The following is a 14,471-nucleotide window of genomic DNA, read 5'->3' on the forward strand; positions in this document are numbered from 1 at the left end:
GTGAATTCTGCTTCATTATTTCATATACTGAGTCAACATAGCTGACTTGGTTTTAACTGCTAAAAATAATTTGAACTGGGAAGGTGGAAAGTATAGGATAGGTCTAATGATCGGGGACTATTTTTACCTTTTCCCTTTTAGCCCAAGGTCACAAAAAAAGCCATGAAGTACATTTGCCTGAGTAGAGGTGTTGTCTCAGCTGTGTGTATGTTTTCCCTGGGCCATGAATAATCACTGAACTCTTGAGCAGTGTTGTGTACCTGCTAAATCTCAGAGGGTTGAAACCAAGGCTTTTGAGTGCAACTTAAAAGCAGTTCTCTGTTACTGTGAGTATAATTTGGCCCTAGATAAATTGTTGTAACTAAAAATAAGGGTATGCTGTAACTAATGGATATTTTGCAAATGAAATATTGTGAGATAAAATTTAAATATATCAAAAATGTTTCCACAATGAATATATTTCAGTAGTATTTTAATTTTCATTTCACTTAATCATTTATTTGCAGTTCGTTTAGTAATAGATGAAATGGGATTTATGAAAACTCCAGATGAGGATGAAACAAGTAACCTTATATGGTGTGATTCTGCGGTTCAGCAGGAGAAGATTGCAGAGCTGCAGAATTACCAGGTGGGGATTAATCATGACCAATTATTGGTTTTAGGAGAGTTATATGAATTCCATTATAATTTTACTTAGATAGGGTTCTTAATGTGTGGACATATTAAATTTCAGTTCTAACTTACCTAAATAGCCTGTTCTGTTGCTGTCCGGTTGTACTCACTCTTTGCATAAAAGCCTGAATTCCTTCCAATCTAACTTTTAACCTCTTTCCATCTTTAAGGAAGAATTAATAGGAGAAAAAGCTTCCTACATGGGTATTTTGCATTATGCTTAAAGACGAGTGACATGGAATAGATTGCACAGAGAGATCAGGAAGTGGAAATACCTTGTAATGTCTGCTATGTGTAACCTGGCTTCATTTATTTTTAGACTGTCAAACAAACATATTAAAAAAGAGACATCAAGCTAAAAAGCCAAATACACAGAATTTTAGACAATCGACATTTTGTATAGTTTGTCAGTGTAGAGTGTAATACAAAATTGACTATAGGAAACAAACAAGGTCATTTTTGCCAGTATTTCTACAATGCTTATCTGTATGAATATAGTAAATATAGAATACTAGAAATAATTTGGACATTGAATCACCAGTTATTCAACACAGAAAATTGTAACTTTAATATCTGTGTAAACACCATTTTCTAATTTCTTAAAAAATTTGCGATTTTATTCTTTGATTATTATAGATTCTTTAATCCTATAAAGTCATTATAAGTCATTTAATTTTAAATGTTTTACATTAATAGTTTTTTTAAAACATTAAACTCAGAGGATGGATATAACTCTATTATAATATAAATGAATATATTCATCAAGTCCATGAGAATATTAAATTAAATATTAAATACCTTTGTATTTTTCAGAGGATCAACCATTTTCCAGGAATGGGGGAGATCTGTCGAAAGGATTTCTTAGCAAGAAATATGACCAAGTAATCTTCATCTTCTTATAATAGAGAAGACCTTCTCAAAGTTTGTTTTGAATATTATAGTGTATCTTTCACCAGGTTACACTGATTTGAAATGATATATATATATTTTTTTAGATTTTTTATTTATTTGACAGAGAGAGAAACAGCGAGAGCAGGAACACAAGCAGGGGGAGTGGGAGAGGGAGAAGCAGGCTTCCCGCCGAGCAGGGAGCCCGATGTGGGACTCGATCCCAGGACCCTGGGATCATGACCTGAGCCGAAGGCAGACGCTTAATGACTGAGCCACCCAGGCGCCCCGATTTGAAATGATATTTTGATGGAAGAGATAGAATTTTAGAGCTAGCAGGTCTTAGAAGTTTCCTGGTTCTTCCTTCATTTTGCAGAGGAGGTAACTTAGAATCAGAGAAATGAGTATCTTGCACAAGTCCAACAAATAGTTAATAGCAGAGCTGGAGCAGAATCCTGGTCTCCAGAATCTCAGGCTTCTTTTTTACTGCAATTTAGCAACATAATACACTGTGTGTGTACGTGTATGTTCATATCCTGGTTATTGAGCATCTGTATGTTATTGAGCATCTGATGTGTGCCAGACACTGCACAGGTGCTTTTGTTCACTCACATACACATAGACACATGTGTATGTCCCTACCCAGGGATATATGTGTATGTGTATTTACCTCTGAAGAGACCACTATTTGGAGTGACAGTCTGCTTTTATGGGAAAAAACGTTCACAGTTTCTCAAGTGTTATACCAAATGAACTGCAGAAATTTTATGCAATTTATATTTCTGTGGATTAGGGTTTTTTTCATTTAAGGAAGTTGAGTGATAATTTGAGAAAATTTTTAAAAAAGAAAACTCAAACAGAGAAAGGTTAGTAAACTTGGTATGCAGCTGAATATTTATATGCATCATGTGAAAGTTTACACACCCACTCACTCAACAAATATTTTTTGTGTGTCTACTATAGACTAGAGACTGCTAACAAGTAAACAAGACAAAGAAGTCCTGGTCCCTGCCTAGAACTCAAATTTTAGTAAGAGAGAAAGAGTGATACATATAATACAGTTTGATGGTACCACATTAGGGGAGAGTCAGTGTATGGCTGTGACAAGGATGATGACAGAGGTCATTTCTAGGAGGGCCCAGATGGTTTTCTGGAGAATTCAAATGCAAAATGGATATCGAAAAGTGTATAGGAGTTCACCCTTTGAGAAGAAGGCAAGGAGACTATAGGCAAAGACAACAGTGGGAGAAACTGTATGGAGACTTAAACCAATATGATATGTTTGGGGAACTACTAAGCAGTTTCTGTGGTTTTGTAGGGTGCCAGGAGGCTCAGTCTGAGATGATGCTGCAGATAAATGCAAAGGCCAGGCTGGGTACACCATGTTACTATGTTTTATTCAATCATTTAATCATTGATTCTTTACTCTCTTTATGCAGCAAATATTTCTGTTTATCCTGAGAGAAAGGAGAACTTTTTTAATGGGTTTAAGCAGAGAAATGTTGTTTTTGATACTCTTGGTGGGCCTGTAGATAACGGATTCAAAGAAGGGAGGAAGGAAGGAGGAAGCCCTGAAGGAGGTGATTGTCAACATCTGATAAACCAGAGGAGAGATAGTGGGAATGGGGTAGAGAAAATACTTCTGGAAAACAGGGAAGAGATAGAATTGACAGGACTGGAAAGCTGCTGTGATGTGAGACTCAAAGGGGAGGAGGAGAGCAGTGTCCAAGATGGCTTAGGAGATCGTGTAGGTGGGGCAATTTAGTAACACAGGGTTATAGGAAGAACAGACTTCAGAGGAAAGGGAATTCCCTCTGTAAAGTTTTGGACATGTGTTTCATTGAAGTCATTTACTTTCATCTAACATATTTATTAAATATCTATTATATGCTGGGCAGTATGCTGGCCTTTGGGCACATGAGGTGATCAAAATCACATTTTTGGCTTTTACAACTTTGGGTTGCAACTGTGATAAGTGCAATGAAGTAGAGGTACATAGTTGTAAATCAGTGCACAGTGAAGGACTTCTGGCTGAGGGAGGCATTGGAGAGTTTCCCTGAGGATGTGATGTGGAAGCCTAAATATGAATGCTGAGTAGGAGTTTATCGGTGAAAATGGTAGAGAACAGCTTTCTGGGCAGGAAGAATAGTATGGTCTGAGGTCATATGGTGGAAAACAGCAGGAATAGTCAGGATACTGAAATAAAGCCAGGTGTGGCTGGAGCACAGAGACATTGATGGGAATGGGAGAGATTAGCTGAACAGTGATGGTTGGGATTATAGTCCTTATCCTAAATTCCACAGGAGAGGAGGGGTGGGGGTGAAGCTGTTAAAATGACCATATTTGCATTTTGAAAAGATCATTCTACCTGCTTTGTAGAGAACAGAAGTCGGTATGGTTGGGAGAGGCAAGAGGGTTAAATGTAGACCCATTAGTAGCTATTACAAATAGGCAATTTCTCATTTTTATAGAATCCTTGGAATTTTCCTTAAGGAAAAAGGAATCTTCTATTAGATGGAAAGTTATGACCTATTTATATAAAAATAGAATTAACTAAATTACATGTTTAATATCATTTAGTAAATCCATGACAGCTATGAGCAGAAATTATTCCCTATTTCCAAATTCCTAAGACTGCATGTCTGTTTTGAAGCTATACATTTTTACATCAAATGATTTGTGCTAGATTGCTAAATGGAATAAAGTATTTCTCTTGAATATATGCATGCTTGGATTTTTTCCATATATATATGTGAAAGAATGGTATCATTCATAAATACTCTATGTGGTTAGTTTAAAATATATTATTTTAATTAAAACTTTAAATTGATCTAATTTCATATCATTGTTAAAAATATAATAAATACATTTAAAGGTATTGGAAACAAAAACAAGGACATTAGCACTGTTACTGTGTTTCCTTTAGCTTTGTGTATATGTGTGTATGTGTGTTTTTCAAACCGGTCAATGTTAGCCTATTTTGTATTGAGATTATTTAGCTTATTGGCTTATTCTGGATTTGACAGGTGGAGTTGGTAATTATTTCCCTTCTCATGGTGGAAATATAACCTTCTTAGAGGGTTTTCTTGAAAGAGCACTTGAAATATGATAACCATAGGAACCTACAGTTGTGGAGGCCAAGTGGCTTATATATTCCATACCCTAGTTTTAGAATGTAGGCCCAACCTCTGTGCACCCCATGTTCTGTGGTCCCATTTTAGATTTTACCAATCTCATCTGGAGACAATATCTCCTTATCTATAAAAGACTTGCATACATTTATTAAAAGGGCCTTTTTTTGAAATAATCAAATTTTCTTTAATAGATAATATTTTAAAATATTTCCTCTAATTTCTTCATTTTTATTGGGATGTATATGTACATGTACAAAATCAATTATGTACAAAATCAATATGGGATCAATATGTACAAAATGGTTAATATTTGGGATTAATCAAAAGTAAACATTTTATACCTAGTTTTATCCTTAAGTTATGTATCAAATAGGCAGCCTGATTAGTAGCAAATATAAAAATATCAGGACATACATTGTAGCCATAAAACCACATGTATAGGCATATGTAGTTCATGTTAAAACAAAACAGAACAAAATTTCTAGTATACTCAGAGGCTCACATGGTTTTCTCAGAAAAGTAGTTAAACTTCAAAAACAGTATAGTAAAAGTTGATCAAAACTGCTCCTGATGGGTGCCTCAGAGGACTTAAAATTATCTTTAAAGAAGCAACATGAATGGTACCTGGCAGTGAACTATTTCCTGCTACCCAACCTCTCATCCCAGAGGCAGAGTTAATGACTATTTCCACATGTTACCTTGCCATGTATGTCTTTATTGCACTTACCACATTGTATTTAATAACCTATATGTAAATTCCTTAGGGTAGAGACCATATTAATTTATCTTAATATCTCTAGTGCCTAGCATATAGTATATACTCGAATGATCTATCAATATATTAATTACTACATAGGACAGAGAATCTTGTCTGTATTTTTCACTGATGTATCCCCTGTGTCCAGAATAATGCCCAGCACATAGTAGGTACTTTATAGACATTTGTTGAATGAATCAGTAAATGAAGAACTGGTGGGAATTTAAATCCTTGCGATGTTAGTAGCACAAAGAAAATTTAGAAAAGTTTGAATAGAAATTACTTTTCATATTATCTCTAATTTACAGAATGATCAAGTCCCGGCCTCTGGATTATACCTTTGTTCCTCGAACATGGATCTTTCCTGCTGAATATATGCAATTCCAGAACTACATGAAAGAATTGAAGAAAAAAAGAAAGCAGAAAACTTTTATAGTAAAACCAGCTAATGGTGCAATGGGTCATGGGTAGGTATTTTTCACCCAGAACATATAAAAGTTTAAAAAAAAAATTGGGCAAAAAGAATAAATGTGAGCATTCACTCATGGTTGAATATGAAAAAAATAATAAAATGGGTCTCTATTGCTTTTTTGGAACTACTTATTGAGCCATTTTACCCTGTCCCACAGGCTTCTGTTATTCAATTTAAAAATTAAGTCAGTTGAAAGACTTTAATAGGAGACAACAAAACAGAGAAAAAAAAAATGTTTTCTAATTTTTTCTAAAACATAAAATTTGTATTTATAATAATTTTAGAGTAAGCTTGGAGGGTAAAACTCAGTTGATGTGGTAGAGCTAAACTGACTTGGAGAAAAAAGTGGTAAGGTAGTTACTCTTTCAATAGCTAGAAATTTAAAGCAAAATAAGTATATTAAGCTATTCCTTATGTTCCGCAAATAAGTGAAACCATATGATAATTGACTTTCTCTGTTTGACTTATTTTACTTAGCATAATCTCCTCCAGTCCCTACTAGGCAGTTTAAAACTCTGCCCTACTCATCATTTCCTGCTTGTGCAGAGCCTGATGGTTAGCCAGAGGTAAGAGCTTAGGTAGGGCCTTTCAAGTGTTTCCTGAGCATGCACATGGCATTCTAGATTTCCAGAAATATGTCTGAACTTTTCAAAGCTTTTATTTCCCAAAGATTCTCATACTTCAGTTTTTCTTCCCAATATTTTTAGTTAGTATATTGTTTTCTCCAACCTTTATTGGTTGTCATAGGCAGCAGGAACTAATGCATTTGTCTTTAAATGTTTTCAACCCCCCCCCCCCCCCCCCCCCCCCCCCCCCCCCCCCGTAGCTGCCTCAACACTAGGAGAGTTCCTAATTAGGCAAGATAAGAGCAGTCCTTGAGTTCCTTCAGGGAGCCTCCAGACAGGTAAAACAACAACAGTAACAACAACAAAACTACCACAAGAATAAGGTCTATTCTGCTCCCTCCAGAACCAGAACCTGTACTGGGAACATGGGCTGTTGTTCAAGGCCATTGATAAGTTGAGGTTGGGGGATGGGACCAGAGTAAGTTAAAATGCCACAAAGCTCTTTTACATAGATTAGGCTTTTTTTTTTTTGATTAAGTGTTCCCTGGTTGTTATAAGCTTTTGGTCAGTTTCTAGGTTTCCAAAAAAGTTGATTCTGACAATTTTTTGGCTGTTTATTGCATTTGTGGAGGGACAGACTTTGGAGTTCCCTACTCCACCATTTTCCTCTTGAGTATTATGTGTAACTTTGTAAACATCTTGACCCCATATCAAATTTGTCATTTAATTCTTTTTTTTTTTTTAACTTAGGATTTCTTTGATAAGAAATGGTGACAAACTTCCATCTCAGGATCATTTGATTGTTCAAGAATACATTGAAAAGCCTTTCCTAATGGAAGGTTACAAGTTTGATTTACGAATTTATATTCTGGTGACATCGTGTGATCCACTGAAAATATTTCTCTACCATGATGGACTTGTGCGAATGGGAACAGAGAAATACATTCCACCTAATGAGTCTAATTTGGTAAGTGATACCAGACAGAATATATGGTTTTATTCATTTGTTCAACTTGTACTTTTTAGAGCATGCATTGTGTGTAAAGATTATATGAATCAAAGTACCTCTTACCAGGTTTTTATAGTCAGCAATTGTGTACATAAACAAGACTGCTTCTAATTTATAGACAGATTTGTGAAAATTAGAAAAAAAAAAAAAAAAAAGGTGTCTCCTCCAGCAGGCTAATTAGGAGAGGGCACTCCCTTTGAGTGCTGTGAGCACAAGGATGGATTTCAAAGCACATGTGTATGTAGTGGCCTTGCATAGAAATGACATGTACACATGTGTATACAGTGACCCTATATAGAAATGGATTTCAAAGCACATGTGTATGTTCTTTGGCCCTGGATGGAAATGATTTATTTAGAAATGTAAATAAAAATAATATCTCATTGAGAAGTACAGACAGAGTGTCATCGAGTTGAGTATAGGGGTAGTTTATGTTTAGCTTCTCATGGAAGAGGTGGTATTTGAGCAAGCTTTATATGACAGATATGGTTTAACATGTAGGATGTGGGAGAAAATATTTGAAACAGAGAAAGTGAGAGTTATCAGAAAGTAGAGTTATTAATTTGTCACTTTGCACAAAAGAAAACATGGTAAATTTACATTGACCAAATGTAAAGTAGAGACATAAATTGGTAGTTTCAGTGTGTATTTTAAAATCTATTAAATGGAACTTTCTGTAGATATTTTTCCATTAAGATTTCCTTTATGCAGCCATAACTCATTGATGAAAGTCATAACTGCAGTTTATGGTTTATGAAGGTCGAACTGTAATTTATTATGATAATTTATCATGAGAGTCACAAACTTTATTATCCATACTTAAAAGTTTAGTTAACCTCTACCCTATTTTTGGACCTACTAATTATAGTAAAAATTATATTTAATTAAGTATTATTTCCCATTTTGTCAAAAGCCTGGTTATTGTTCTTCTCCAATGTTATGCACACAATTAACTGCACTAAAAGTGGTCATATTTTAAGGCAGCACCTGGGTGGCTCAGTCAGTTAAGTGTCTGCCTTTGGTTCGGGTCATGATCCCAGGGTCCCGGGATCGAGTCCTGCATCAGGCTCCTTGCTCAGCGGGGGAGCCTGCTTCTGCCCCTCTCCCCTGTTCATGCTCTCTCTCTCTCTCTGTCTTAAATAAATAAATAAAAATTAAAAAAAAATCCTAAAAGTGGTCATATTTTAAAAATTACATAATGACTGTTCATAAATGTTACTATGTTCAATTAATGAAAAATAGTGTAAACCTGGCAAAGGAAGAACAAGGGAACTGTAAAAGTTTTCACTGGAAAGGAAGATAAAGGAAAGAATCATCTCTTTAAAGGCCATAAGGTGTGAATATATCCAGTCACCAAGTAATATTTGAACTCTACTGGATTCTAGGCATTGTGCTGGTTATGGAAAAACAGTGACCAAGACAGCTACAGTGCTTGACCTCTCAAAAGCAACAGTCTAGTGGGGAGGCAGAAAATAAAATAAGCAATTATAATACCTGATGGTAAGTGTAATGGTCTAAGACACTGAGGGGGCAATGGCAGTGCATAGCAAGGGCGTCTAACCCAGTTGGAGATGAAGTTTAGAGAGGGAGTTTGTAAAGTGAAATATGAATAATGGAGGGTTAGCCAGGGGCAGGGCAGAGTGGGGTGGAAGTCCATAGAGAAAAATGGCCCAGACTTATGGTGCGTCTGGAGAAAGCACTCATACTCAATATGGCTAAATACAGACCATGAAGGGGTGGGTATTCAGAGATGAGGAGGAAGAGCCTAGAGGACAGATCCTTCAGGGCTTTTTAGGCCATGTCTAGGATTTTGGAATTTAACCTAAGAAGAAGGGAAGCATTGAAAGATTTTAAAGAAGGAAAGAAGGAATGAGATTTTTGTCTTAAAAAGGTCACCTGGTCTGTATGTGGGGAATGTGAGAGATGGATGTAGTTGTAGATGAATGGGAGAAGTGAGAATAAGGGAGAAGCTCTTTTCTAGTCTAACCATATGTGAGAGGAAAGATGGCCTTATCTGAAGTAGTAGCAATAGGACTATACGAACAATAAGAACATAGATTTAAGATATATTTATGGTAACATGGATAACATTGATATACTGACAGGTTGGATTTATAGAACAAGGGAAAGGGAGAGAGAAATTGAGGATAAAACTCAAGAATTTTGGCATTGGCCAGTTGGGTGGATGATGTATTATTGACCGGCTATTAAAGGTCTTGCAGGAAGCTGGTGTGTTTGGTTTGACATGCCTGTGCAGCCTCCAAATGGATCTGTGCTATAAGCATTTGGATGTATAGCATAGGTCTGGAGTTCAGATGAGAGAACCAAGCTATAGACCTAATCTGAGACTTGTCAGCTCTTAGATTATAATTAAAATAATTGGTGTGGATAAGAATGGGTTATAATACATTGTAAGGCAGATAGTCATGTTTTGAGAGAAAAGAGTTAGGGAAGACATAGGAAAGGATAAGACTTGTAAGCTCATTTAAGTGATTTATTTTAATATCTTAAATTATACGTATGTGATTTGCTTAAATACGCTGGATTAGGAGATCGTAAGGAAAATCTGGGAGTCAGGAAACGTAACCTCTAGGTCTCACTTTGCCAAGTGCTTTTGATTCACGTAATCTTGTGTCTTTGGTTCACATGTACAAAGAAGATCTTGTCCTATATAAGTGTCAGTGTTCCTTATATATCTCTAAAATCTAAAAGTTCACCTTTTTCAACTCCACGATCAAATTCCTAGATTAAGATATGAAAGAGTAAAAAAAAAAAAAAAGAAAAGAAATATAAAATTTTATCTAAAGTGAGATCACAGTTATGTAAAAGGTAAGCTTCAGAAAAAAAGGCTGGAAAAAAATAAATCAAAATGCTCTCACTGGTTGGTTTTGGATGGCATACTATTGCATATTTGTTTCTTTCTTCCTATTTCCAATTTTTAAAATAGTGAGCATGTATTTTGTGAAGAGCTGTGTGTATGTATAAGAATTAAATATTGGTAAGCTACATATAAGAAGATCATAAGACAGAGAATTTCAGGCATTGAAATATAATAGCCATTTATTTTTTGCTACCAGTATAGCAGTTGGCCAGTTTTTGAAAAGTTTTGTATAACCCAATTCATTGTATTGAGCCTATATGCTAAAAAATAAGGCAGAGAATAGTTATATACTTTTCATTCCTTGCAGGTTGCTGTTTGGTTTATAGCTGTCTTCACTGCTTATGGCCAATGTCCAACTGGCAATGAACTGCTTAGAAGGGGATTTTTGTTGAGGTAGATGTGAAACTGGAATTTCCAATCCTACTTACAAAGATACTGTTTTAAGAAAAATGCACAGTTCCATTTTTTACTCACTTTTTCACTAGGATAGCTAGAGTTTTTATTACTGCTATTATTATTTATTTTTAGAAATTCCTGCCAAATGGAGAGCTCCTCAATAAATTATTTTCCAACTCTTCAAATTGAAAAATGATTTATATTTTGGAAACTAGAAAATGCTATAGTTTGATTAATTTCCTTTTTCTTCAGATCAAGCACTTACAATTAGACAAGCATAAAATTTATGCTCTTTCTTTTAAATATCACTTAATTTAAAGCTTTTTCTAAGTTTCATAGCGTAAGGACTCTGTCTATCTTGTTTATCTATGTATCCACAGTGCCCATTACCAGTTCTGCAGATAGTAAGTAGGTGCTCCTTAAATATTGTTGAATGAATGAAAAAATAAATTCCTAGTTAGTGATGGGCACATGGGTTTGTAAACAACATGTAACTCAAATGATCACTTCTGCACATTTTATACTGTAGACCTAAGTCACTGCAGTGAAAATAAAATATGATACAAATATACTTGGTTATTAAAAAACATAAATAGTAATCATGTACATGAAGTACATATTCACTGTGATGCAACATTGCTCTCTAATTTCTGGGAATAGGATCATGAGGGTAGGATATATAGGTTTGATGAATGTTTATGCTAGATTAATAAGGAATCATTAGGTGTGTATTAGTTGACAATTATGAGAGGATTCAAATTTTGGATTCTGTTTCAAGTTATTTGAGGATAACAGTATCAACAAATGTAAAAGTGTAAAGAGACTAAGGCATAACAGCTCCAGTAAGGAGTACTGTAAATTTACTGGTAATCATTTAGACTCTGTACAGCATGTGTAGTGCTTCTGTCTGCTGATTCGAATTGCGCTCTGTCTTGTGAATGAGTTCAAGTGGCCTCCCAGTCCCTGTGGGAGGCAGAGGTTGTGTTTGGTAGTCCTGCCTTTTGATTTATGCTACTTACTTGAGATATCATTTTTTACTTTTCTTTGAAAAAACATAGAATTCTCTCTCAGAAAATTCTCTTCCCAAAATAAATTTGGGTGAGAACTGTCCCTAAAAACATTAAAAGCAAATTAACAAAAACAGACAGTGTTTTTCTTGCTTAGCAGTGTGTAATTTCAGTTTCATGCAATTATTTTAATGCTTTCTATAGTAGATATATTTTGAATAATATATAAAGTAACTTTGTAGATGACTACATTTGTAATCCTTTTATTGGAAATGTGCCATTCCATTTAATTTGAAAATTATCTAAATCATGATGAAATTGTCGATCTGTATATTTTAAACTTTAAAATTGTCTTTCATCTTTGGTTGCTTTATGTTCTGTGAAACCTCATAGTTCTAGAGTCTCATAGGTGATAACTCTCGTTCTTACTTGTTACAGACCCAGTTATACATGCATCTAACAAACTACTCTGTGAACAAGCACAATGAGCGTTTTGAAAGGGATGAGACTGAAAACAAAGGGAGCAAACGTTCCATCAAGTGGTTTACAGAATTCCTACAAGCAAATCAACATGATGTTGCTAAGTTTTGGAGTGATATTTCAGTAAGATTATACCATTTTCACAATTATAACTGTCTTTCCTCAGATTAATTTAAAGGATCATCAGCATTTTAAATAAAGAACAGATTACATTAGATTGGGCAAATAAACTATTTTCATGAAGGAAGTGGGAACTGTGACAGACCTTGATAAGCAGTATTTTTACTGCTAGGATGGGAGAGAGGGAGTTCTAGGTGCAAACAAAAGCATAAGTAAAGGCATAGATGTATGAAAATAGTGATAAGTGGCCCAGGTTGGCACATATGGTATTTTTGAGAATTTTGTGGGGACTTAAGGCTGAAAAGATATGTGGAGGCAAAATTTTAGGTCTGAAATTCAAGGCTTAGCTTGATAGGCAATAAGGATTCATTCCTTCCAGACTTTAAGGGAGGAGAGTAATAAGGCCAAAGACTATGAATTTGAAAGATAAATCTGAAAATGGGTATAGTACAGAACAAAAGTAGATAGAGGAAGGCACCTAGAGGTAGTTTAAGTAAAAAGAATGGCCTGAAATGAACCACAGTAGAAGAGGTGACAGTGAGGTCAGCATTGAAGTTAACTGAGTGTCCAAAATCAAGGAGACGTATTCAAACATTCCTCTGCAGTTTTAAGGAGGAATTATAGGGAGAATGGGTTTGAAATAGAGTAGAAGGGAATTTATTTTGACAAGATCTAGAGCCTGGTTTTATAGGTGACGGAAAAGAGTTCTATTCATTCATTTCATTCAGTCATTCAGTAAACATTTAATGAACTCATAATATATGCTTGTTTCTGACTGATAATCTGAAGATTTTTATTTTTAATTTTTATTTATTTATTTATTTATTTTTTTAAGATTTTATTTATTTATTTGAGAGAGAGAGAATGAGACAGAGCGAGTACATGAGAGGGGGGAGGGTCAGAGGGAGAGGCAGACTCCCCGCCGAGCAGGGAGCCCGATGCGGGACTCGATCCAGGGACTCCAGGATCATGACCTGAGCCGAAGGCAGTCGCTTAACCAACTGAGCCGCCCAGGCGCCCAATCTGAAGATTTTTATAAGATACAGCTCCAATCCTCAAAAAACTTAGAGTTTGGTAGGAAAGACCCACACAGAAGTTGTTAATAAAATGTAAGCACATACAACAACAGAGCCATGCCCTGGATTCTGTGGGAATGTAGAGGAAGACCACATATAGTAGCTTTCTGTGGGTGGAGATTGGAGGAGGGCTTTCTGGAGGCATTAACACCTGGACTAAATTGTTAAAAGGTCATGAGGCTATGATAATGAGTTCTACTGGAGATTTATTGAACTTAAAATGTTTTTTCAGGTAGAAAGATCAAGCAGGCAGTTAAAAGTGTATGTTTGAGGTGGGATTGATAATTAAAGCCATGGCAGTGGATGGCATTGCAAATGATAAGGGTAAAGAGAAAAGGAAGCAGATCTGAGAAGCTAACCTCGGTGAAAACGACCCTTTATTAATCTTAGCAGAAGTATCACAATGGTATTCAAAGTTAGAAGAGGACTTAATATGATAGGACTATGCAATATGATTTAGCTTTCCTTTTGGGACAAATACTATATAACTTACGTATATCTACCATGGAAAATGGACACGAAAGTTCATAGTTGAATTTGGTTCTCTTGAGAAAATCAGAAAAATCAGCATCATTATATTTATCCTTTTGTTGTTTTGTTGGTTGGTATTTTTTACACCTTATTTCTATATCACAGAATGTAATCCAGAGACCCTTGGGTGTTAGACAAGTAAAAAGGAGTGAAATGGTCTGGATAGAAGTAAATAGGGTGTGCTGGGAACTGTGGTAGTTTGAAAAGCGTAAGACATCTGAAGGGGTGGACACTACTCAGCACCAGTCTTTTGGTGCCCCATGGTATTTTGGGCCCAATATGGCTCGTTCTTCTAATTTGTCAGTGGAAGCTCTAAGTCTCTTGACTTATAAATATTGGCAACACATTCAGAACTTTTTAGAAATTCAGGGGCTCCAGCAAAAATGTTTGTCAACTGGATTTTGTAAGAGGCCCATCAACTTGTTAACTTTCTAGTCTATCTTCCTGATAGCCTAAATACATCCAAACAAGAAATTTGATTA

At 35.4% G+C, this 14,471-nt stretch overlaps 1 protein-coding gene across 3 annotated transcripts in view; it reads left to right on the forward strand.

The window, feature by feature from the left end:
* Positions 1–14,471, forward strand: part of TTLL7 (tubulin tyrosine ligase like 7) — a 144,588-nt gene that overhangs the window by 49,646 nt on the left and 80,471 nt on the right. For all 3 annotated transcript variants that reach the window (XM_064588935.1, XM_064588934.1, XM_064588933.1), the window contains 5 exons: positions 507–628; positions 1,486–1,553; positions 5,760–5,918; positions 7,240–7,456; positions 12,221–12,385. In XM_064588935.1, coding sequence (XP_064445005.1) covers positions 507–628; positions 1,486–1,553; positions 5,760–5,918; positions 7,240–7,456; positions 12,221–12,385 — 731 coding nt within the window. The remainder of the gene's footprint in view (positions 1–506; positions 629–1,485; positions 1,554–5,759; positions 5,919–7,239; positions 7,457–12,220; positions 12,386–14,471) is intronic.

Source organism: Mirounga angustirostris, unplaced genomic scaffold, assembly GCF_029215605.1.
Source record: "Mirounga angustirostris isolate CCGP_5_RB_7025 unplaced genomic scaffold, mMirAng1.0.hap1 SCAF_4, whole genome shotgun sequence".
Lineage (NCBI taxonomy): Eukaryota > Metazoa > Chordata > Mammalia > Carnivora > Phocidae > Mirounga > Mirounga angustirostris.